The sequence below is a fragment of the Dipodomys spectabilis genome, unplaced genomic scaffold (assembly GCF_019054845.1).
Source record: "Dipodomys spectabilis isolate Male_0828 unplaced genomic scaffold, ASM1905484v1 ptg000095l, whole genome shotgun sequence".
Lineage (NCBI taxonomy): Eukaryota > Metazoa > Chordata > Mammalia > Rodentia > Heteromyidae > Dipodomys > Dipodomys spectabilis.
This window is the reverse complement of record NW_024870772.1, coordinates 35,279,676-35,305,065: the sequence shown is the minus strand read 5'-3', so window position 1 is coordinate 35,305,065 and position 25,390 is coordinate 35,279,676. Positions and strand designations below refer to the sequence as shown.

The window sequence follows — 25,390 nt, the reverse complement described above, 5'->3', positions numbered from 1 at the left end:
ATAAGTTGGCAGAATAGTATTGAGAAAGGAAAAACAACACAAAGAACAAGTCTGGAGTACGAATGGAATGAGGATTCAACATTAGCCATAGGAAATTTGAGATGAAATTCACTGTATTTTAATTAGATGTGTAAGTAGGCAAAAGAGTGAGTGTGGAGCTTGAGGTCAGGCTAAAACTTACTGATATAGCTTTGGTAGCCAATGAAATTTAGACAGAGATACAAAGCTAAAGAAATTTAGAAGAGACACAGGGATCCCTGGGGTATTCTTGTTTAGAGTAAGGAAAGAATTAAGGAAGAACCATAAAGATGACTGTAAGAGCTGGGTGCTGGCAGCTCACACATGCAATCACACTGGGGATAGTGTTGAAACCAGCCCATGAAGGAAAGTCTCTGAGACTCTTATATCCAATTAATCACCAAAAAGCTCAAGGTGGAGCTGTGGCTCACCTAAAGGGTCAACCTAAGGGGCAGTGCCCAAACTCTGAGTTCAAGCCCCAGTGCAGACACTAAAAAGAAGACTGTAAGAGAACAGTCATATAAGAGAAAAAAGAGACTAATTATGTGGAAAAAGTGATTTAACTATGTCTAATATACCTGAAAGAAAAGGTCAAATAAGGACTGAGAAATGTCCAGCTGTCAAGATAAAGTCTACCATGTGACTTAGGAAAGCTGATTTTTGTGGAATGACAGACATCAAGTCTAACTGGACTCAGGAACCTGAGATCTGAATTTACTAAATTGCTTTCCAAAATCTTTTAGCCTTTTATTAAATTGTCAGTATTTTAGTAATTTCACAATTTCCACTTACAAACAACCTCAGCATCATACTAGGAAAAGTCCACTTGACAAACAGGGCAAGATGTAAGTTTACCAGCTAAGCCACACTGTAAAATCTTTTCTAATAGATACACCCAAAACAACTGAGAAAGGTAACTTCAAGAATACTATGCATAGTTTAGGAATGGAAAGGCTTGGAAAAAATTATATTAAGTGAAGTAAGCCAAGCCCAAAGAAACATAGGTCCCATGGTTTTCCTTATTTGCAATATCTAGTATATGTCTGAGTCAAGCAGAAAAGGTCAGATAAAGTGATGTTAGGGAAATGAACCCTAAGATATGTATTCAAATGTTTTTTTTCTTTCATGTGATTGTTTCTAACACATTTATAAGATTATTTCATTGTTGCTTTGTATGTCCCTCCCCCACAGTATAACCCGTGCTTTCACTGTATTTGATGTCGGTATAATTTGTGGAGGGGAAGGGGAAAAACAAGTCGTTTAAATAAGGATACAGGTGGACTTGTTGCAACAATGAGAACTACAAGTCATTATGTCGAAAATGAACTTTACAACTTTGGTGGGGGGTGGGGGGGTTGGAGGGAGGATGGGAAGGGATGGGAAGGGGAAACAAAGGAGGAGGCTACAATGCTTGGTAAGAAATGTACTCACTATCTTGCCCATGTAATTGTAACCCCTCTGTACAGTATTTTCACAATAAAATATAAATTTTAAAAAAATTAATAAAGAAAAGTAAAAAAAAAAAGAATACTATGCATAGTTATTTAGCAAGTTTTACCATCTGGAGTGCTTTTTAAAGCCTTTAGAGATTTTTCTTCACGTTCCATTATCTTGTCAAATTCACTTAACAAGTTTCTTTTGATTGGAGGTTCTTCTAAAAAGAAATTTCAATACATGTTTGTTAAGTATGTCACTCTCATTTTTCAAAAGCCTATAGCTCATTTTAAAAAACTAAAGTACTGATTCTTACATTATGTTAAATTACATAATTATAATTTTAAAAAGCAATCATTGTACTTTGAAAGAAAAATTGTCAATTTAACTTGTACTACTTTTAAAATACTACTATTTTAAAATACTACTATTTAATGAGGCCTACAGGATGAACAGATATTGCCATATACCAGATTAAATGTAATTCTAGGTTTACTGGCAATGAGGACATACAAAATTTCTTCAAACTCTTTTTGGGAGAATATAAAACTCAAGAAATGAAGTTATTATATAGGGCTTTGAAGTTAGTAAATAGATTTTTAAAATATTATCAAATTATATTAAAACATTAGGAATAGCAACATTTACTTAAAAGTTCTACAGAGGCTAAGATGAAACCACAACTCAAATTATGCATCTCCATGCCAAATTATGCATTTCCACTGAGTTATGTGGCAACAGCACTTCCATTTTTTTATGCTTTCTTATGGGGAATGAATTTGTAAGATTTAATAAGTGAAAATATCCATGTAAGGCTTGATCCATATTTTAAAGTGGTTCAGAAAAGGTTCTGTGTGGTGAAAATAACCAGAGGCTGCTGAAGCTATATAGAAGTGAGAACAGAAGCAAGGAAAATTAAATAGTAACACATCGTCACTGGTAAGAATGTGTAGAAGTCCAAGGTGGTAGAAAGCCACCCCACTCAGACACACAGAATAGGATGGGTTGCTATAAAGCCAACATTTCCCACAAAAGAATTATGAATATCTTAAAGCATATGTACTTTAGAATTTTGTTTTAAGGAACAACAAATAATTTAAGGTATTATATTCCTATGCTGTGCTCCTGTAGTAAGGTTCATAGAATGTGACCTGAAGAACACTAGACAAAGTAAAACTGTAGACAGATGAGGAAAGTGATAGGCTTCAAAGTTTTTTAGTGATATAATAGGGAGAAATATAACTCAAATAGTCTATGAATTTACAGATTTTAATGGAGCTAGTATTTTCAAGATTATCCACTTGGGAACTGAAGAGTTAGTTTTAATATTTACTTTAATTGTAACTACTAGTTGATAGATTTGATAATTTGACATTTCTCGTACAGCCAGTAAAAAAAAAAAAAAATTCCTTCACTTAAATCATTAAAAGAAAAGTTAGTACTGGGGATATTGCTTAAGAGTTCAGTCTCTAGTACCTCTATAAATAAATAAATTTAGACTATAGTCAAAAATAGCACTAAGAATGGGCTGTTACTTAGTAATAGCAACTGCTAGAAAACTTTGTAAATGAAAAATATGAAGCAAGCCAACATTTACCAAATTGACATACAATATTTTAATACACTATTAATATACTATTATATACACTATTAATTTACATACACTATTTTATGTTCACAATTACCTTGTGAGAGGTAGTTTCTATCTATCTATTGTTATTATAAAGGTGATATACAGAAGGGCTGCAGTTATATTAAGTCAGGTAATTAGCACATTTTTTTTTTTTGGACATCACCCCTTTCCTCACTCTATTAGCTATGGTTTATAGATGTGGAAACTGAGATTCAGAGAAGTTAAATAGGTGGTAGAAAGTAGTATAACTGAATAGAATATAGCACTCAGAAAGTGATAATAACTAGAAACCCAACTTTCAAGTTTTTGTTTTGGTTGGTCATGGGGCTTGAACTCTGGGCCTGGGGTCTGTTCCTGAGCTATTCAATGCAAGGCAAGCGCTCTAACACTTGAACCACAGTGCCATTTCTGGTTTTCTGGTGGTTATTTGGAGATAAGAGTCTCACAGACTTTCCTTGCCTGGGCTGGCTTTGAACCATGGTTCTCAGACCTCAGGCTCCTGAGGAGCTAGAATTACAGGCGTGAGCCACCAGTGCCCGGCCCAACTTTCAAGTTTTTAAAGAGTCAGTTACCACTACTCTGTTACATACATGAAAACATTTAGTAAGTTAGCATTAGGCAGGCTTTCTTAAAAGTCAAACTTTTAACAGTAACTTCTCAATTATAACTATATCAATAATATCTAAAAATAGGATATTGTCACAAGATTTATAATTGCTAGCATTACTAGGGCCAGGATGAACAAAACACTTGCACAACCATAAAAATAATACATACCAAACCAGTTAAGGGCAATTCCTCTTCTTTTCCCAGTTCTGGAATTTAGCAAAACAATGTCCTCATTCTTGGATCCTGTAAACAGTGACTTTTTGACACATGCTGATGGTTCATGATCTGTTAGTTCACCATCTTCCATAAAAGCTTTGGCAATCTCTACTGCTTCTGTTTCAAAATGGTTTTCTGGATCTCTGGAGTAAGTAGAACAATCTTCTGCATTTGTTTTCACAGGAACATTAGAAAAAGATTTCTTGCCAACTTCCATTTTTATGTTTTTAGGCAAAGCTTGTTCTTTTCCCAAAAGATTCTCAGCAAGTGATGGGCTGGTTTGTACTGCCAATTGTTTGTCTTTCTTAGACAAATATGGAGAAACTTTAATAGCCTGATTTTCTGAAGAATCACTTTCAATATTAAAGTTATATAATAATTTAAATTCATTATTAATAGCCCTTTGCATTTTGGAATTTATAGTGTGTACTGAGGTTCTCTTATCAGTACAAGGAAGTATTTTTGATGCTTCTTGTCCAGATGTAGGTGAATGCTGCAAGGTATGTTCAGCTTTGAGTAAGTCGAATTCCTCGAACATACCCTTAACTCTGTGTAAGGCACTTGCTGAAACCACAACTTGTTTTCCACTTGCTGTATTAAATCCAGAAAAAGCAGCTGAATTTACATTATAGGAAAAGGACTTGGGGGGTGACAGTTCATTCTGGGGAAAATGCGCCATAGTCTTTTCTTCTCTTGTAAATCTCTCTGAATGCTCATTATTTTTAAGTGATTCTGTGGAAGCAAGTTGCTTAGTATTATCTTCTATCTCAGCAAACACCCGTCTTGCCTTTTGTAATGAAGCATCTGATACTTCTACAGATTTTCCACTTGCTGTGCTAAAAATCCCAAAAGTATTTTTAGAAGAGACTGATGGGGGAAACATCCCTATATTAAGTTCACACTTCTCTGGAATTTCTGAAACACAAGGTGATACTTTAGAAGCTTTCTCCAATCCAGATGTATCCTGGTTATGGTGTAAAATGCGTTCATTTTGAATGTCAGCAAAGGCCTTATGTGAATCCATGAAGTCATTATCTGCAGAGTTATTAATGACAACAGCCTTTGAATCGTCTAATGCCTTACCTGCCACGATTTTTGTTTGGCAAGTATCTAGTTTATTCTCAGTGCTTTGCTTGACTATATTCTTGCAGTTGTCAGTAAATACTTCTTCCACTTTAATTTTTTCATTTGAAATGCAGACTATTTTACCAGTAGCTGTACTGGATGTAGGTGACCCTATCTCAAAATTATTTGGATCAGGGGTAGCCAAATTCATGGCTGGATTTTTATTTTTGCACAGTGAAGAGTCAGTCACAAGTTTCTGAGCACAAGTATTTTCATTTACAGTTTGCAAGTGTATATTTGCTTCTCTAATAGCAGATACTACTTCAGAAAAACAAGTGATTTTCTTGTCTTTGACATTTATGACTGCCTCAATACCAGAAACACTGTTATTTTTTGAAGAATGTCCTGAGTATAGATCACTGGAATGACACAAGTCAGAATGGTATGAACTGCTATTAGATATACTACAGTTACTTAAATAGGCTGAATCTTGCTCTTCAGAGAGATGATTTTTGTCATTTTCAGTTACAATACGGTTTAAACTATTTTCATATGACACTTTTCCTACATAATCATTAGTGTACTTGTTTGCACGTACAACTTTGGCAGTATTTATTTCTTCTAGATGATCATCCAATTCTTCTCTAAGCCATTGTCTTGCTTTAGACAGTGAGGACTGACTCACGGGAATTTTTCTACCATGTCCTGTGTAAAACACCAAAGCTGTAGGTTGATTTGTGCAACAAGCTGTAGAGCTTTTTTCTGTTTCTTCCTCTATATTTTCATGTACTTTAACTTGCAAAGAAATATTCTTTGAGGTTTTGAGATTTTCAGTTTGCTCATACAAATTATCGCTTAGCCTGGGTAGTATCCTAGGTTCCCTATAAACAAACTTTTTATCATCTACAGAATTCTGCATTTCTTCACATTTGGGGACAGTTATTTCAATTCTCTCATATGTTAAATCAAGCCTTTCTTTAGAGTCTTCTCTGTACTTTAGTATCTTTGTTTCTTGATAACCCAAACTGGAGATTTTACCAACATCTTCTTTTTCATGAAAAAGATTTTTCACTGTTTCCAGAGATTCCTTGGCAATTTTTACTTTTTTCCCACTAGCAGTATGAAAACCCAGGAGAGTATGTTCTTTGATCTTTCCCATTTTATAGTCAGATGGTTGCTTTCCATTACCAACTGGGATACCTTCTTCTGATATTTTGTTTTCAGTCATGTCTGTTTCCCCATGACATGAAATATCCACTTTGCTCTTAATGATGCCAGAAAGTAATTCAGAATTAAAGGAATTTGAAAAGTTACTTGTTTCTCCCATGTGTTTATCAAAGAAATTTGAAACTTCACGTGAAGATTCTTCAGGGACTCTATTATTTTTCCCACTTACAGTCTGAAAGGTTTTATCAAAATCTTTTATATTTTGCTCCTTCTTACCTACAGTTAATTGTTCTTTATTAGAGGAATTGGTAAGACATGTTTCTTCAGCTTTCATGACTTCCAAACAAGTTAAGTCTGACAAGCATTCTTTAGTCTGTATGTTTCCTTCTTTTGTGAACTGGCTAGCTGATTTGACATATATATTATGCCTATCAGTACACTGCAAATTACTTTCATCTTTATGAATATAAACTTTATCATCATTCCTACTTGAGTCAGTGCCATCAGATTCTTGTAATTTACAAATACTTCTGCTCATATCAGTACATCTGTTACATTTACTTCCAGTATCTCTCATGTAATTTTCAGTATTTTCTTCACAAATAATGCCAGGGGTCATTTCAATATTATTTTGTAATATGAGTTGGCATTTACTATTTTTCTCATGTAAATTTTTATTATTGGTGTGACTTTCTATCTTATGTGCTGAAACAAAAGAATCATGACTATTACTGGAAGAAAATCTTGGCTCTGCTTCTACAGAAGTCTCCTCGTGAATAATGTCAATGTCACTGAATAGTTTCAAAGCTTTTTGCAGAGCTTCAGTAGAAACACTGAGTTTTGTACCAAGAGCAGAATAAAAGCCTCGAAACTCCTTTTCACTTTCACCTGTACTTTTGTTATAGTTTTTCAGTAAGCAAGCAGAGGTCTGTTTAATTCCGGCAACATCTTTAAGTTTCTCACTTCTATCTACCTGACCTTGAGATGAAGCATCAGAAGTGTGATTAGAGTCAGCCATCTGGTTTCCAGGCACTTCATATGTAAGATTTTGTGCTCTGTGGCACGGTTTTCTAAACTGTGTGAATTCAAATTGACTCCCTGATTCCTCTAATATAGTAGAAAGTTCTGTAACTTCTGCCCTTTGGCTAGGTGTTAAATTATGGTTTGCACTGATACCTTGCTTTAAAGGGGATGTATGATTATTTTCACAGTCAGGAATGAATGTACCACTCTGAACAGATGGAGAAACAGTATTAACTAACTTTGAGTTGGATATGTTAAGTCTGCTTAGCTTCTTTTGGTGATCTAATGTTAAGGTATTTGTATTTGCAATTTCAACACAAGGTAAACTAGTAGGATATTTTTCTTCAATATCTTTGAAGAGCACTTTACTCTTCTTAATGTTATGTTCAGAGAGTTTTATTTCTTTATTCGAAGCTGTCCTGAAGCCACCTCTAAAACTATGATCTGTAAGTGGATTTAAGAGCCCTGACCATTTGTCTTCATAATAATTATTTCGGTTTGATTTTATATCTTTTATATCCAAGGAAGAATTTGATTTTAACTCTTGACTGAGAGTTCTTTTTAAATTCTGCTTTGCACTATTTTTGTTCTCTTCTGTAAGATCATAGATATTATCTGATGAGCTAAAACCTTCTGTAATCAAAATATGGGCTGCTTGTTTATCATCTATGTCTGTATCAATTACCATCATACAGTTCTTAAAAATGGGTTCTTTTATACAACTAAGGTCTGCTTCCTCAGTAGTTCCTAAAACAGGACTGTTTCTTTGCCTCGTTCTTTGAGAAATGAAGTTATTCTCATTGCCTGGGAAAATTCCTTCTTCAGAATTTAGATGGACACTTATTTCTGAAATTAAAGAGGTTTCTTCTTGGTCTTTTTGGTTTACTGTTAGATTTTTATTTTGATTAAATTCCAACTTCACTGAAGGTGATGCTATTTTTATGCAATTTTCAGGTGGCAAAATCTCAGCTTTTTTCAAACTTCCATTTAAAACATATATTTCTGGATTTTTTTCCAAAGAAATGTTTTGAGTTAATTCAGTATCAGTTTCATAATTCTTAACCTTAAATTTCTCTGGCATTTCATATAAGTCTTTTCCTCTAGAAACCACAACTGGATTTGAAAGAGGACCTTTGGAAGTAGGAGTACTGGTGTTAGGAAGAACATCTAAAAAACTTCCCTGTGATTCAAAGTGAAAACCATGACATTCCATTTCTGCAGGCTGTATTACAGAATGGCATGCTGCAACCAATACCTTTTCTTTTATATATGAAACCTTTTGGCTTTTTGAAGTATCTTCACATTGTCTTTCCTGAAAGCATGGCAGAAAATCAGTTCCTGGCTTTTCTTTAATTTTTGCTTCTTTATAATTAAGATCCTCAGGTATTATTACATTAGCATAACTATTTTCATTGTCAGAATATTTCCTCAGAACTGTCTTAAAAGAGTTGGTTGGTTCTTTGGCCTCACTCTGTAAACAGTTTCTTCTAATAGAAGAATGCGATGAACCTAAATATAAGAACACAAAGTTATGAAATAAAGTACTATTAAACCAACTCAACAATTATCTTTTCTTAAAAATGTAAGTATGTAAAATGAGGATGGTATGCAAAACAAAAAGTGAATGCCAGATAAAAGATGAGTTATAAATACTCTATTTTGAGGTTATTGGTTGTTATAGCTGAACATGAATAAGGGTCAAGGTTTTTTGTCTGTTGATGGGTCTAGGGTTTGAACTCAGGGCTTCATGCTCATTAGACAGGCATTCTAACACTGTCTTCCTGCCCTTTTTGCTCTGGTTATTTTCAAGACAGGGCCAACACGAATCACAGTCTTCCTATTTATATTTCCTTTACTGCTGTATCAGGAAGACAGGTGTGCATCACCACCCCCAACCAACCTTTTATGTTGAGGTGGGCAAAGGGGAGGGGTTCTCATAAAATTTTCACCAGGGGTGGAATCACAATCCTCTCAATATTACTTAAGTGCACAAAAAAAAAAAAAAAGAGAGAGAGATAGTTATATATTTATTGAACAAACTAGTCGGATAGGTTTTAATGATGTGATTCTAAACACTGGTTTTCTGGGAGCATAGCTCAAGTGGTGGATCACTTGGCTAAGCAAGTTTCAGGCCCTAAATTCAAATCCCAGTATTATAAAACAAACAAACACCCATTGGTAATCAAAAGCTTCAACAACAACATGTACATGTATACACAATAAGATATACACATTGAACAGGGTGCCAGTGGCTCATGCCTATAATCCTAGCTACTCAAGAGGCTGAGATCTGAGGATCACGGTTCAAAGCCAGCCTGGGCAAGAAAGTCTGTGAGACTCTTATCTCCAATAAAAACCACTAGAAAACCGGAAGTGGTGCTGTGGCTCAAGCGGCAGAGTGCTAGCCTTAAGCAAAGAGCACAGGGACAGCACCCAAACCCAGAGCTCAAACTCCACAACTGATCCCCCCCCCCAAAAAAAAACAAACAGAAATATACACATTGAGATGTATTTTGAGATTGGATATAAAGAACACAGAAAAAGCAACAGAAGAAAAGCAGGCAATATGTTTTTAAGATTAAAGACTGAAACAAATGGACTTCTATAAAACAATATGCACGATTTGGGAAACACAGAAAAGGTACCTGAGTGAGCATCTGTAAATATAAGTGGTGCTTCACACTGGGATGAATGGTTTGTTGGTTCTGACTTCTGCAATTTTTGTGATTTTTTTACTTGACAAGATGTTTCATCATCTATAGCATAAATAAACTTTTTCTTCTTCTTTTTCAAACTGGATATTAAACCCTCAATTTTCAAAGTGACAGAAGTATGAGTGCTAGTGGCTGGGTGGTTTTCACTATCAAGTGAGCTAGGAAATAAAGAATCTGCCTTCTGGGAGCAAATAGCACGTATTTCCATTCCACTTTCAAGTGTTCCACTTTCTTCCTTAAAGTTTGTTTTGGTCAGATTACCTGAGAAAACTTCATCAGAAGTCTCTTCAGATGGCTGTCTTACCCTGAATAAAGATTTTTTGATACTTGGAAATGGAGAAACTGTTTGGGAAGTTCCAGGCACCATTTGCTTTGCTACAAGAAAGGAATCTTCATGAGATTCAAGCTGTTGCTCTTCATCTCTCTTATCTATCAGTGTTTCCTCTTGTAATATCTCTTCTGATTGCGGAAGACTAGAAATATGCAGCAAAGAATTTTCTGTATTAATAGACGTCATACATTCTTTCTCAGTGTCTATTAAGTTATTTTCTGAATTACCTTGGTCATAAGAAGAAATAGGCAATAGAGGCATTTTTTCCATCTGGGTTTCATTCAGGCCTGAGAGGTTTAGCTGTGACCATTCACAGTCTGAAATTGGTACAGCCTCCTTGGAGGTTTTGTTACTTTCATGGCCAAAGGGATTCTGATTTCCTAAGTTCGTATCTAAAGGATCATCATCACTGGGTTCCACTTCAGATGCAAATGAATATTTATCTTCTTTAACTTGTTTATCCTTTTCACTGAATTCATCAGTGCTTGTTTCACAGAAAATTTTTTTTCTAGTCTTATCCAATCTTGTCTTTTGTAGAGTTCCTGTCCTCTTTTTAGAAAAACATAATGAAAAACTATCTTCTTCAGAAAAATCTGCAACTGTTTCATGTACTTCATCTTCTTGGGTATCTGTCATTGATGTTCTAAAGTCACCTTTGTCACTACTGACTTTACCAAATGAATTCTCTAACACTTTCCCAAATCCTATTAAAATTTAAAACAAAAAAACCCACGTTAATGACATTTTATAACCATGTAATCTATTTTACTCACAATTTTTATCAGAAATAGTTTATATAATTTATATCTATATATGAGTGTATGTATATATATATATATATATATATATATATATATATAGTTATTTTGGATGGTAGTTTTTTTTTTAAATTATTCTTCTAAATAAATCCTAATGCCAATGTAACTAACCAAATCCTTTTTATTCCTGCTCCAATAGCTGATAATCTCTCATTACCAGCTCTACAGAATTAAATTTTACTTTTTTTTTTGGTCAGTCAAGGGACTTGAACTCTGGGCCTGGGCTCTGTCTCTGCGTTCTTCAGCTTAAGTAGTGCACTCTATTATTTGAGCAGTTTTTATTGGAGATAAAATCTCATGGACTTTTCTGCCCAGGCTGGCTTTGAACGGCGACTCAGATCTCAGCCTCCTGAGTAGCTAGGATTACAGCCATGAGCCATCAATACCCGGAATATATCTGTATTTGTTATATATTTACTTTCTAGTTAGAAAAAAAGGACTGTATAGTTTTATTAACTTCAGAAAACTTGAAGTAATAGGTTTTGCTTTTCTGTCACATATTGACTAGTTCTGCCTTAGCATGGCATTTAATTTTTTAAAATTTATTTATATTTTTTTGCCAATTTTAAATATATTTAAGACACTGCATTTTCTACTTACAATACAGTGCTTTATCAAGTGCAATGTTTATATTTTTCCCTGTGTACATGTTCCATATTCAAGTATTGAGATTGCCCAGTAATTTACTATAGCAGCTTAACTTTTAAAAACTGCTATAAAATTTATTTATATTTTTTAGGCAGAGTCTTATTATGTAGCCCAGCTGTCCTGGACCTATGAACCTCCTGTTTTAACCTATCAAGTGCTAGGAATAAATAGTGTCACTTAAATAGTTTCTCTCTTGACTATGCTGACCTCAGTAGTCAATAAAGCACAAGACTTGTGTTTTCTCTACAAGAAAAAGAATCGCTGGACTCAGGGTGTGGCTCAAGTTGGTAGAGTACCTGCCTGGTAAGCCCAGGGACCTGAGTTCAAGTTCTAATACTAAAAGTGAGAGGGAGAAAAGAAAAGCAATGTTGTCAATTAGAAATTATTAAAAAACACTAGTTCAACTAAACAAAATGACAAAACTTACCATGACTGCTAGCTTCTCTTTGATTTTTGTTTTCACTATTGGTTACAGATGGAATGAAATGATAATTTTTCTTCAGACTTTCCTTGTGTTTGGAAAAATAGTTTTTCAAAATCTGCAAAATTATTTTTCAAAATTACCAGTATAAACACTGTCATTACACAACTGTGTATATATATTATATGGTAAGATATATATCTAATATACACATATATGTATAGATAAATATACATATATATGAATGTTATTAAATAAGGAACATAGTTTTGTCAAAAGTACATACAGGGTCAACTTTAGAGACTTTCTAAAAAGCTTAGGTAAACTATAAATTAGAGAGCAAAAACTGTAGGACAGTCGATTTGTCAAATTATGAGTTCCATCAGTACAATCAATTTGAATATATTTACTTACAACAGTTGGATCATTAGGAAATATAGTTCCAGATGTTTCCTCATCTCTAACTGTAAAATAAATATGAAATTTATCTGTACTGTAATATATAATACACATTTACATATTACATATTTACATATTACAATTGCCACAAAAGCGTACATATTTTTACTTAAAACAATACTGTATTTTTTGATTTGATTGACACATCTGAATCTAATTTGATTGACACATCTGAAAAAGAATGAAAGGCCAATGAACACAGTTAATAAGCTATATTTATGTCCTTATTACCAGTCACAAAGTGGTAAGAAACAATTGGTTGGTAGTCTTACTTTCTGATAATGTCAACAGTGACTCAGAAATCAGATAAAACTGTAATATGAGTTATAAGCTATGTTGGGACTTCAGCATTTATTTAGAGAAGGACAGACTGAAGGCATATTTTATATTAAATAGTACATAGTTTAAAAAATACTTTTCACCTTTATTATTGCTATAAATAACAAAAGTTAAATTACTTCCAGTTAAAAAGAAATCAAATGGAATGTTATTATGTTAAAATCCTGGTTTAAGTGAAAACTCATGCTCTGAGTACAACCCACAGTAATGTAAAAAAATAAGAAAAATATGTATATATATATATATATATATATATATATACACATACACATATATAAACATGTACACATATATACATATGCATATTATATAGCATAATATATTACTGTGTATATATACATACATACAGAGATACATATGCTCATATACACAGATATATACTGCATATGTATACACATACAACTAAAAGTTTTGTAAGTTATACTATATATAGAAAAGCTGGATAAAGTACAAAATATTGAATTTGAATCTCAGATAAATATTTAATATGAATTTCAGATAAACTATGAATAATTTTTGAGTATAATTCATGAAATTATATACTAAAAACTAGACTAAACTACAGAGAAATATGGTAAACCTAACTATGTGATATATTTTTTTCTTTTTATTTCATTTTAGAAACAAAAATAGGTATGTGATAAATTTCATAACTATTAGTGCCATGGTCTACAATTTGATAAACAATGATCTAGCTCAGAATCTTCTGAGTGAAATAATGGAGTTAGTAAATACTGTTTTTCTCATTATCCAATTTTTCATGCCTTGCCTATAAACTATGAGGTGTTTATTTCAATAAACTTCCAAATACTAGCTCATGCTCTAATCACATTTACAGATATTAAAAAAACATATACATGTTTAATTTTATAAAATTACAAAACAACAATCAATCTTTCAAATATTAAGTCCTGATTTGCAAATTGCAAGTGCTCAGAAATTTTACCTTATTTATAGGAGGAAATATTTTTAGATCCTTCTAAGTTAATGAAATATTTATTAACTGACTCGTTTGATATTCTAAATGTCTAAAACTTGGCAATGAAATTTAAAGTAGATTCACTTGCATAGAGTTGTTTAATGCCACCTATGTGCTAAGAAACTATGGTGAGCCTGCATAGAGTTTAATCAAGTACAAAAAATGAGTAAAATGAACATTTCAGATGACATATAGATGTGTAAATAATTGTGAAATTTAAGTTATCAATTCAGTACTACTGGCAATATAGATCAATAGGGTAGATTTTTAAGTGAAGAGAGCAAAGCTTACTGAAGTTTTTTAATATTTAAAGTATCAAAATTATTTATAAAAGAAAATAACAATTACATAAAGTTTTAGTTCTTAAATGCTTAGATATGGAGGTAAACGAGTATGCATTTTTACAGATCAAGGACAATATTGAATATTTTACTTCTATAGAACACCACTAAATATATATATGATTAATACCATTTCACATGAAATAGATTGAAATTATAAACTATCAAAAATTCATCAAGACAGTTTTATCTAATTTTTTTCATATTTTCCTCTCAATGTAAGCATTAGATATGACAATTTGTCAGCCTTGTCTACTCTTTCTTACACAATGCACATTTGCTATTATTACCTATGAGCACAGTAGAACTAAGGGTTGGTGGTGTAGCTAAAGAACTTGACCAAGACATATCAGGATCTACTTCAACTCCTAGACTTTCAGAAATGTGTTTTGGCTTCTTATCCTAGAAAGACAGACAGCAGTTCATTTATTTCATAGAAATACGATAATTTAAAACATTGTTTCACTTAATGGTAGAATGGTCGCCTAGCATGCATGAAGTCCTAGGTTTGATTCCTCAATACCACATCAATAGAAAAAGTTGGAAGTGGTGCTGTGGCTCAAGTGGTAGAGTGTTAGCCTTGAGCACAAAGAAGCTCAGGGACAGTGCCCAGGCCCTGAGCTCAAGCCCCAGGACTGGCAAAAAAAACCCCAAACAAACAACAAAACATCATCAACAACAACAAAAAAGTTTTATTTATTATTTTTTTTTTTGGTTCCGGGGCTTGAACTCAGAATCTTGTGTTCTTGCTTGGCTTATATGCTCAAAGCTGGCACAGTAACACTTGAGCCAGAGCTCCACTTTTGAAATTTTGTTAACTGGAGATAAGAGTCCCAAGGACTTTTATGTCCCTGCTGGCTTCCAGAAATAATCTTCAGATCTCAGTCTCCTGAGTAGCTAGGATTACAGGGGTGGGCCAGAAGTGATTACACTTTATTCATCATTTGCTAAATGCATATGAGACACAATATGCTAGGTACAAACCTCCAAATCTCAGAGTAAAACTATTATCTCATTAGATAAAGATATTATCTCATTACCAAATTCTCAATTGAGCGCTTTGGTGCATACCTGGAATCCTAGCACAAACTAGAGGATTGAGGGAGTTTCAGGCCAGCCTAGGCTATGAAGCAAGACTATCTCAATAACAAAACAAAATCTCAATTGGTGCATTATAAATAATTCAAGAAAAATATTTACCTTCACAAGCTTTGGTGTATAAAGTAAACTCCCACATACCACTAGGGATGGAAAAACAGAAAATTATTAATTTCATTTTATTGACATTTCTATGATTCTAAAAATGAAGTTTTGGTTTTAAACATACCTGACTTTTCTCTCTGTGGTGTGACAAGTGTACATCGTAGAGCAAGAGGACTAAACAAAATGAAATTCCTCGGATTAAAAGAATAATTGTAAAAGAGACAAAATGCTAACCTTATTTTTTCCCAAAGATACTTACTCATATAAAATGCTGGAATTATGGCACTTTCATATATATTTTTTATCTGTCTTTTTTTTTTTTAAGTACAAAGTACCTCATACTTGCTAGGCAGGCATTCTGAGATCTGATAGCCTCCAGCCCTCACTTTTTTTTTAATGCTAATTTTTTTTTAAAAGGAAATCTCTCATGAAGAAAGTAAGCCTCATGTTGTTTAAAACACTGATTGACAGTGGGGCACCGGTGGCTCACACCTGTAATCCTGGCTACTCAGGAGGCCCAGATCATGGTTCAAAGCCAGCTTGGGCAAGAAAGTCCATGAGACTCTTATCTCCAATCAACCACCAAAAAACTGGAAGTGGTGCTATGGCTCAAGTGGTAGTGCGCTAGCCTTGAGCTGAAGAGCTGAGGGACAGTGCCCAGGCCCACAGTGCAAGATCCACAACTGACAAAACAAAAAAAACACTGATTGAAAGCAGTATGTGTAGGTAGATTTTTTTTTTAATTATGAAAGTGAATCTAAAATAGATCATGTTCCATCAAAAGATTCAAAGTAAACAAATCATTACTGTTAAACTAATATTTAAGTACTTACTGCTGTTTATCATGAATATTTTTGTTACTTAGGAAGTCACCAAGTAAACTGGGCACTGGTGCTCACGCCTATAATCTTAACTACTTGAGAGCTGAGATCCTGAGGATTGTAGGTGGAGACTAGACCTCAGGGAAAAAAGTTACAGATTTTCTGAAATAATAGTTGGGTGTAGTGGTCTGTCATCCCAGCTATGATAGAAGGAAAAAAATAGGATATTCTTGGATTAGATATGCACCTAGCCAGAAAGTGAGACACTATCTTAAAAATATCCGAAGAGCAAAAGAGCTACTATGGGATGTTAAGTAGAGTGCTTGTCTAGTAAATATGAGAAAAGACAGATGATTGAATATTACAAGGAAAACTAAGTAAATGTTTGTTTTTTTCTTTGATAACACTACTGGGGCTCAAACTCCAGATCTCAGGCTCTCAGTTAGCTTTCTGCTCCCACCAACTGAGCTACATGTTCATTTCTAGCTTTTTATTAATTTTTGTTTGATAGGATGGTTCTGAACCTCTTCTCAGCTTCCTAAGAAACTAGGATTATAGATGTGAGCTACTGGTGCTGAGCAAATATTTTTTTCCTTCAGATGTGTGTGTGTGTGTGTGTGTGTGTGTTAGAGCAAGCATGAGGCACTGTGTCATCCAGTATCATAAAATAAATATACAATATTGAACTAAAGCAATCAACTGAAAAGACAACTTAAACATAGAAGATCTTCCATCAGGCACTCAGCCAAAACAATTCGGATGAAAATTAGATTCATTTCTATGAAACAAATATGTTGGCAAATGTTTTACTTAAAAACTATAATATACAAGTTGGTATAAGAGAAGGGGTGACATTGTCCTCCCAAAAATGCACTCTTTACTCGACTTATATAATTGTAACCCCTCTGCACATCACTTTTGTAATAACAATAAATAAAAAAACTAAAATAAAAGCTGCACCATACCTTTCACTGAGACAGGAATTAAGAGATGGACTGGTAACATCAATTATGTGTTCCACTTTAGTGTGGCAATTTTTATGTTCATTATTGGCAATATCCTTTCCTGAAAGAGTACATACAATTCAGTATGTATACACACACATACTTTGAATTTTGAGTTGTCATTTTTTAAAAAGTACTTAAAAACAAAATGTCTCATCTATACTTAGAAGGTGAATATATGGGGGAATTGATTCTTCCAAAAGTGGGATGTCTCAAGAGATTTTTTTTCTCCCATTATATATCCAAATTAAGCCCGGAATGCTCAAGGCTCTCTGGGTTTCTGCTTCCAAGAGTTCATGATTTAGTAAGTATTCATGCAGAATACCAAGTAGAAAAGGATATATCCTACTATTAAGTTTCATACTGTACCATGGTATCACATGGATGATATGATCAGGGGAAAAAATATGAACTGAAAACCATCCAAAGTATCAGATCTGACCTCATCGAGGAAACTGTAACCACTAAGGTGAGAATAAGTATCTGTCCCTTCCATGTATCATACCTTATTCCCAATTTTCCTATTAGTTTGAGTTTCTGTGAGGCTATATCTCATCACTCTATCTATCACTAGCAACTACAACAATCCATCATGCTATGGTCAATCTGCAAATACTGGCTGAATCAGTAAGTTAAAATCAGAGGATGTTACAGACAGCAACACACAATGATTCCATTCTTATTGAATCTATCTATTTCTAAGACAATAAAACACAGACAGAATTGCCAATAGCTTTAGAAATCTCACTATCATATCCAATTTTGTATTTTTCAGCATTCCTATGTTCCTATGATATATTCCAGGATATCAGAGTCTCCAGGGCTTTAAGTACTTATTCATGTTTTTACTGCTTATTGGTGACTACATATTTGATACCTGAACAAGTTACAAAGTTTTTTGCCAGGAAATAAAAGAAGCAAAACTGTTAAAAACAGTTGCTTTAACTAGCCGTATAGTTTCTGAAGAATCTTTGAGAAAATAAAATGCATCAATGTTATTAAAGTAAAATGAAGACCAAATTAACTCAAAACTATCTTTTTTTTTTTTTTTTTGGGTCCGGTCGTGGGGCCTGAACCTGGGCCTGGGCGCTGTTCCTCAGCTCTTCAGCTCAAGGCTAGCACTCTACCACCTGAGCCACAGTACCACTTCCGGCTTTTTTCTTTTTGCTTATGTGGTGCTGAGGAATCGAACCCAGGGCCTCATGCATGCAAGGCAAGGCAAGCATTCTTACCACTGAGCCACCTTCCCAGCCCCTAACTCAAAACTATCTTAAGTAGCAAATTTTCTCATTATATTCTCATTTCTCAAATAACACATTTTGATGAGGTTAATCTGGACCCTAATGCTATTTATGATTCACAAATAGCTTGGGCTAACAAGTACACATCAGTTTTATTGAATAGGGTCTTGTGAACTTTTTTGTACAGGTTGGCATTAAAACTCGTCTCTGCCACCAGAGTAGGTAGGATTATAGGCATGAAATTCCACACATGGCTTTCAATCTCCACTTTGACATACCACTCAGTATCTTTTTTTTGTTGGTTGTAGGGCCTGAACTCTGGACCTAGGCGCTGTCCCTCAGCTCTTCAGCTGAAGGTTAGTGCTCTATCACTTGAGCCACAGCACCCCTTCTGGCTTTTTCTGCTTATGTGGTGCTGAGGAATCGAACCTGAGCCTCATGCATGCAAGGCAAACACTCTACCATTGAGCCACCTTTCTAGCCTCTTTAATATGATTTTGATGTAAAGATAATAAAAACTAACTAGGCCACATTTTTTTTTTTTTTTAAAAGATATGCCTTTAGTGATATTGGGAATTGACCTAACATGTGCTAGAAAAGTGCTCTACCACTTCAGCTACAACTCCAAGCCTTTGGTTTTTATTTTTCAGACAGTGTCACTACCTTTTTGCATAGGCTGGCCTTGAACTCTAGTTGCTCCAACCTCTACCTCCTCACCAACTAGGATTACACTTATGCACTATCATAGACAACTCAATAAAAGGTTTAAAAGAATTGAGCCAAGTTGGGCATGGTGATGCATATCTAATTCTAGCACTTGGGAGGCTGGGTCAAAAGATCTTGAGTTTGAGGCCAGCATGAGTTACATCAAGAATTCCTGTCTAAAAACAAAAAGAAAAATACCAATAACAAAAATCCAAAACAGTGACAACACCAAATGTTAATAAGGGAAACTGAGAGTAATAGGAATTTAATTCACTGCTTAATAGAACACAAATAATATACCTACATTAGAAGACAGTTTACAGTTCCATTTTAAAATAGTACTGGTATAACTCAGGACCTCACTCTTGCTAAACAGCTATTATATCAATTAAGTCATTCCTCCAGCACCTTTTTACATAGTATTTTTTGAGGTAGGGACTCACTTTATGCCCAGATCAGCCTGGGCTGCAATTCTACTTAGGTTTTTCCATGTCATTGGGGATGGATGATAAGTGCATGCGAGCTCAGACATTGAATGAAACAGAATTTTCTTTTTTTTTTTTTTGTCCATCATGGGGCTTGAACTCTGGGCCTGGGTGCTGTCCCTCATCTCTTTAGCTCAAGGCTAGTGCTCTACCACTTGAGCCACAGCACCACTTTTGGTTTTCTGAGTGGTTTATTGGAGATAAGAGTCTCACAGACTTTTCCTGCCCGGGCTGGCTTTGAACCATGATCCCCACATCTCAGCCTCCTGAGTAGCTAGGATTACAGGTGTGACATACTGGCGCCCGGCTTGAAACAGAATTTTCTATTTAATATTTTCAAACTGCATTTGACGGGGGAGGAGGGGTTAATAACATACTCCCAATGATAATGTCAATCTTCCCTTCCTATAATAAATCCTTAGGTAGTTTAAAAGATAAGGTCAGGCTGGGAAGGTGGCTCAGTGGTAGACTGCTTGCCTTGTATGCGTGAGGCCCTGAGTTGGATTCCTCAGCACTACATAAGCAGAAAAAGACAGAAGTGGCCCTGTGGCTCAGATGGTAGAGTGCTAGCCTTGAGCCTTGAGCTGATGAGCTGAGGGATAGCACCCAGGCCCAGAGTTAAGGCCCCAGGCAAAAAAAAAAAAAAAAAAGATAAGGTTTTAGCCAGGTGCTGGTAGTCTCATGCCTATAAACCTAGCTACACAGGAGGCTCAGATCTGAGGGTTGTGGTTTGAAGCCAGCCCAGAGAGGAAAGTCTGTGAGACTTTTATCTTCACTAAACTACCAAAAAAGCTGGAAGTGGAGCTGTGGCTCAAATGGTAGTATGCAAACTTTCAGCAAAAGCAGCTCAGGGACAGCACCCAGGACAGGAGCACATGAGCGCACACATATGTACATACACACAGGCATACATACACACCACAGGGTTTTGTCCCCAGAGACTCTAAAGACTAAGACCTGCAATCTACCCTATCAACTAGCATTCCATATAATTCTGAGGGCATTAGATTTTGAAAACATGTCTCCAAAGACTGCTACTAGTCAAATTTCTAAAGGAAAATATATGAAGCTTATAAATATTTCCCAAATACAATATGTATTCCATTGGATATCTAATAGCATATAAGAAAATAATTTGCTATTACCCATTCCTCATGATGTATACCACTTGGTAGCTAATGGCATATAAAAAGCCATTACCTATTTCCTTATATATGTACTTCCAAGTGCCATATGCTATAACTGCTTCTGTCTGCTTCTTTCACTAGAAAGACAAAGCAAACAGACTATTTCTCAAAAGCAGAGGTCAGGAAACAGATCTGAAAGATGACTATATAAACTAGTTAGAGAAAAGATAGGAAAAAGAAATTGTGGGCAGTGGTAACAATACATACAAAGAGGCAGAGAGCCTACCTTACCCTAATACTATTTGTTCTCTTCCTTCTCAAATCTATTTGTACTTTAAAACAATTATTTCTTTTGGTATGTAGTACAGTTAACTTTATGCTATATTTTATTTGAATACTTTATTTATATACTTATTTTTATTCCCTGTACTTCCAAAGAAAGGGAAAATAGTTTATGTCAAGTAGGTAAATATTGCAATAAGTACCACCTTATTACATAATTGCTTGGAAACATATGCCACCCTGGTCAAAGAAACTGTCACCAAACTAAAAGATATAGCAAATTGAATATTGATCCCACTACAGCTTAATTAACATCAATCCAAGTCGTGCTTTCCTCATCACTGGGCTCCATACTGGGAATATAATTAAAGGTCTGGAATTTGTTAGGCAAATATTCTATCACTTGATGCATTCCCCCAGTTGAATACTTTTTTTTTTTTTCCAGTAAGAAAGATGTTATCTATTAAATCTCAGGTGGCAGGAGGGAAGAAAAAAAAATGAACATTAAGTACCTGAATTTTTTCATTGGGTTAAATTATTCATCTGCTATTATTTCCAGGCATCATTTTCACCATCTCCATTTTTTAGGCAGGGATAAAATGGGTTTGCACAACACAACAAGGTTAATGACAGAGCAGAAATCTGAACACAGGTTCACTCAATTCCTGGTTCACAAGTTCCCCCAGTCTACGACACATCCCATTTACTTACCCAAGTCTAATCAATTATTTACCTAATTCTTTTAAAGGAGATGGCTGTACTCTCAGGGTTTGACCTTGTTCTTTGAATGCTATTGGGGTTGAAGCCAACTGATAAAAAGGTTTCCTTTGTGGTGTTTTAAATGAGTTTGGTTCATAACTGTTGATTTTATATTCAGATTCATCTGCATATTCAGAATTATAGGGTGGAGCTTCTGAAGAAAGTTCTTCAAACCAATTAAGGCTTATGGGTCCTAAATCTGTAATAAATAAATAAAATCCATCTTAATTTTCATCAACTACAATATACAGAGTTGCAATTTCTAATTCATAACACCAATCTTGGAAGTAATCATGGCATGATGTTACAATATGGACAGGGCTATCAAAATATCTAGAAGTTCTACTCAAAGTTCAAGACTAAGTAAACTACCAAAGAACTGGAAACTTAAAATTCTCCTCTTTCCAATTACCGGCATGAGATTAGATTTTCTTAATACTTGTACAACAATAAATTGCAAGGTATGCCCAGTAGCTCACACTTATAATCATTAATACTTGGGAGACAGAGATTGGGAGGATAGTGATTAGAGGTCATTCTTGGTTAAAAGTTTGAGATCTCATCTTAACCAAAAAGTTGGATTTGGTGGCATAAGCTTGTCATCCCAGATCTGTGACAATCAATAACAGAAGAACTGAAGTACAGCTTTAACTTTAAGAAAAACCTTGAAATGCTATTTCAAAAATAACCAAAAGAGGCTGGGAATGTGGCTTGCCTAGCATGCACAAAGACCTGGGTTTGATTCCTCAGTACCACATAAACAGAAAAAGTGAGAAGAGGTGCTGTGGCTCAAGTGGAAGAGTGCTAGCCTTGAGCAAAAGAAGCTCAAGGATAGTGCCTAGGCCCTGAGTTCAAGCCCCAGGACTAGGAAGAAAAATAACCAAAAGCTGGCAAGCCCTGTGGCTCATGATATAACTCTAGCTACTAAGGAGGCTAAAATCTGAAGAGTAAGCTTCAATAAAATCCTTGGGAAGACAAATCAGTGTCTCATCTCCAAATAACTAGTAAAATAATGGAAGTAGAGGAGACTGGCTCAAGTGGTGGAGTGAGGCCCTGAGTTCAAAGCCCAGTACCAGTACCAAAAACAAACTAACAACAACAAAGGTGTAATACACAAGTGCTGAGATGTGACTAGGTGGTAGAATGCTTGTCAAGGAAGCATAAAGTCTTGAGTATTACCAAACACCAGTATTACCAAGAAAAACAAAGTATAAACAGTCGCAGATATAGATATGAGAATTCAATTGTCATCTAAATTTTCAATTCTGAGGGAAATTTTTTTTTTTTTTTTGGGACTGGTCGTGGGGCCTGAACTCTGGGCCTGGGCGCTGTCCCTCAGCTCTTCAGCTCAAGGCTAGCGCTCTACCACTTGAGCCACAGCGCCACTTCCGGCTTTTTCTTTTTGCTTATGTGGTGCTGAGGGCCTTGAGCATGCAAGGCAAGCGCTCTACCACTGAGCCACCTTCCCAGCCCTTCTGAGGGAAATTTTAAGTCCACAATTTTATACATAACCAAATGTCACTGGTTTTAGAATAGGTTAAAAAAATTGTTTTGGACCTTTAAATGTTCAGAACAATCCAGATGTCCGAGGCTCACACCTGTAATCCCAGTTAATCAGAAGGCTAAAATCTGAGGATCCTAATTAGAAGCCTGTCTGGGTAGGAAAGTCTGTGAGACACATCTCCGACTAATCAACAAGAAGCTGTAGCTGAGAGTGCCAGCCGTAAGCAAAAAAGTTAAGGGATAGCATCTAGGTTGAATTCAAACAAGTGCTGGCAGGCACATATAAACACACAGGTTCAGGACAAGCCTGGTATTGGGGTACATGCTTGTAATTTCAATACTGGGAAGGAGGCAGCAGGAGAATCAAGAGCTCAATCCCAGCCAGAACTCTGTAGGGAATTCCAGGTCAGCCTGGGCTTCATTAGTGAGACTGATTCAAAAAACAAAGGTAGATAATGATAGAAAGGGTGAGATTGACTGGAATATATTGTGAACTTGTGGAACTGTACTGATGAAATCCCCTTCTGTACAATTAATGTAAACTAATAATCTCTTAGTTTTAATTCCTAGCATGAAAAGCTAGAAATTCCTCTTTCCATGTATCAAAGGATTAATGAAACCAAAAAGATTTGATAGTATCTGCTATTTAGAAACAGTATCAATGCTTCTGATTTGCTAGTAGTATTTGACAAACAGGTCTTCCCACCGCTAGCTAAGGGGCCAGTCTCCTTATTATGTTTCCAGATGCATTTACAATTCCATAAAAATAGCTTACAATGTAAAGCAAGCTGTGAAGTATTAAGTTCTTTGTAGCAATTATTCATCATGTGGCCTGAACTCTGGGCCTGGGTGCTGTCGCTCAGCTCTTCAGCTCAAGGCTAGCGCTCTACCACTTGAGCCACAGCGCCACTTGTCGGCTTTTTCTGCTTATGTGGTGCTGAGGAATCGAACCCAGGGCCTCATGCATACGAGGCCAGCACTCTACCACTCAGCCCCCTTCCCAGCCCTTATTTTTCTAAGAACATATTCTCTGTGTCGTTTATCAAGTTTCATTAAAAAATATATTAATACCTGCTTTGCTGCATTGTGTCTTAAAAATTTCAAAAAATGTTGGCCCCCCTGGGGATTCAATAGGCATTTTTCTCTGTGGTATTTCTCCAATGCTTGGTTACCAAGTCTGCAAAAGAGAAGATAAAAATACTCTTGACACGGATGCGTTTCTTGCGTGAGAGAATGAAATAAAATCAGCACTGGTAAGCTGGTCTTCAGTGATAAGTCCCAGCTTTGAGCTTTAAAACAGAAATGGCGAGGATGGCCGATATTCTGCAATCGTCCTGTCCCATCAAGGAATCGTTAGTCACATTAACCCCCGGAACAGGGGACCATAATTTTAGCTAGCTGTCTTATGGGGACTGGTGGCTGCACAGTCGTAGACGTTATTTGGGAACTCTCAGTCAGAAAATGGCGAATATTGAAATGTATTGGTGTTAGGGAAGGCAGAAACAGGGCGCCGAGGAGAAATTTCAGAACGGGACAACTGTGACGGCTGGCGCTAAGCTCGGGCGGCCCTCCCTGGGCCCTGGGGTCGCCGGATCCCAGAGGTGGGACGTACCCCGGTCACACGGGGCGGCTCCCACCCAGGGGCGCGCGAGGCTCGGCCCGGCTCCCACGCCCGTCCCCTCCCCACACATGACGAACCCACACTCCGGAGGTCCCAGCTCTTTTGTGAGGGGAGGGGTGGTGGTGGGAGCCGGAACAGCTGACAAAAACCGCGCTCGCACAGCTTCTCCTCTCGGCGACACGCCACCTCAGAGCCGACCCACCACATACCCGGACCGCACAGCTCCGCCTCCGCCGCCTCCTCGCGGAGCCGCGCGCCAAAAAGCCCGCGCTGGTCAGGTGACGCGCGACGTCATGACTCGGCGACGTCGTAACCCAGCGCGCAGAGTACGCGTCGTCTCCTCCCGGAAGTCGGGTGGAAGTCGTCGACCCCTGTTGGCTACGGCTCTCGACGCTGCTTGTTCTAAGCGAAGGAAAGACGGAGT

The 25,390-nt window shown here is 36.0% G+C and overlaps 1 protein-coding gene across 1 annotated transcript in view; it reads right to left on the bottom strand.

The window, feature by feature from the left end:
• Brca2 (BRCA2 DNA repair associated) overlaps positions 1-25,088 on the bottom strand; it is a 63,730-nt gene extending 38,642 nt beyond the window's left edge. Inside the window, exons 1-12 of the mRNA XM_042685667.1 lie at positions 25,044-25,088; positions 24,417-24,522; positions 21,817-22,041; positions 17,205-17,304; positions 15,543-15,592; positions 15,416-15,456; positions 14,506-14,617; positions 12,512-12,561; positions 12,104-12,215; positions 9,811-10,914; positions 3,863-8,674; positions 1,577-1,672 (exon numbers count right to left, since the gene is read on the bottom strand). Coding sequence (XP_042541601.1) covers positions 1,577-1,672; positions 3,863-8,674; positions 9,811-10,914; positions 12,104-12,215; positions 12,512-12,561; positions 14,506-14,617; positions 15,416-15,456; positions 15,543-15,592; positions 17,205-17,304; positions 21,817-22,041; positions 24,417-24,483 — 6,769 coding nt within the window. The 5' untranslated portion in view covers positions 24,484-24,522; positions 25,044-25,088. The remainder of the gene's footprint in view (positions 1-1,576; positions 1,673-3,862; positions 8,675-9,810; positions 10,915-12,103; positions 12,216-12,511; positions 12,562-14,505; positions 14,618-15,415; positions 15,457-15,542; positions 15,593-17,204; positions 17,305-21,816; positions 22,042-24,416; positions 24,523-25,043) is intronic.
• Positions 25,089-25,390: the final 302 nt, after the last annotated feature.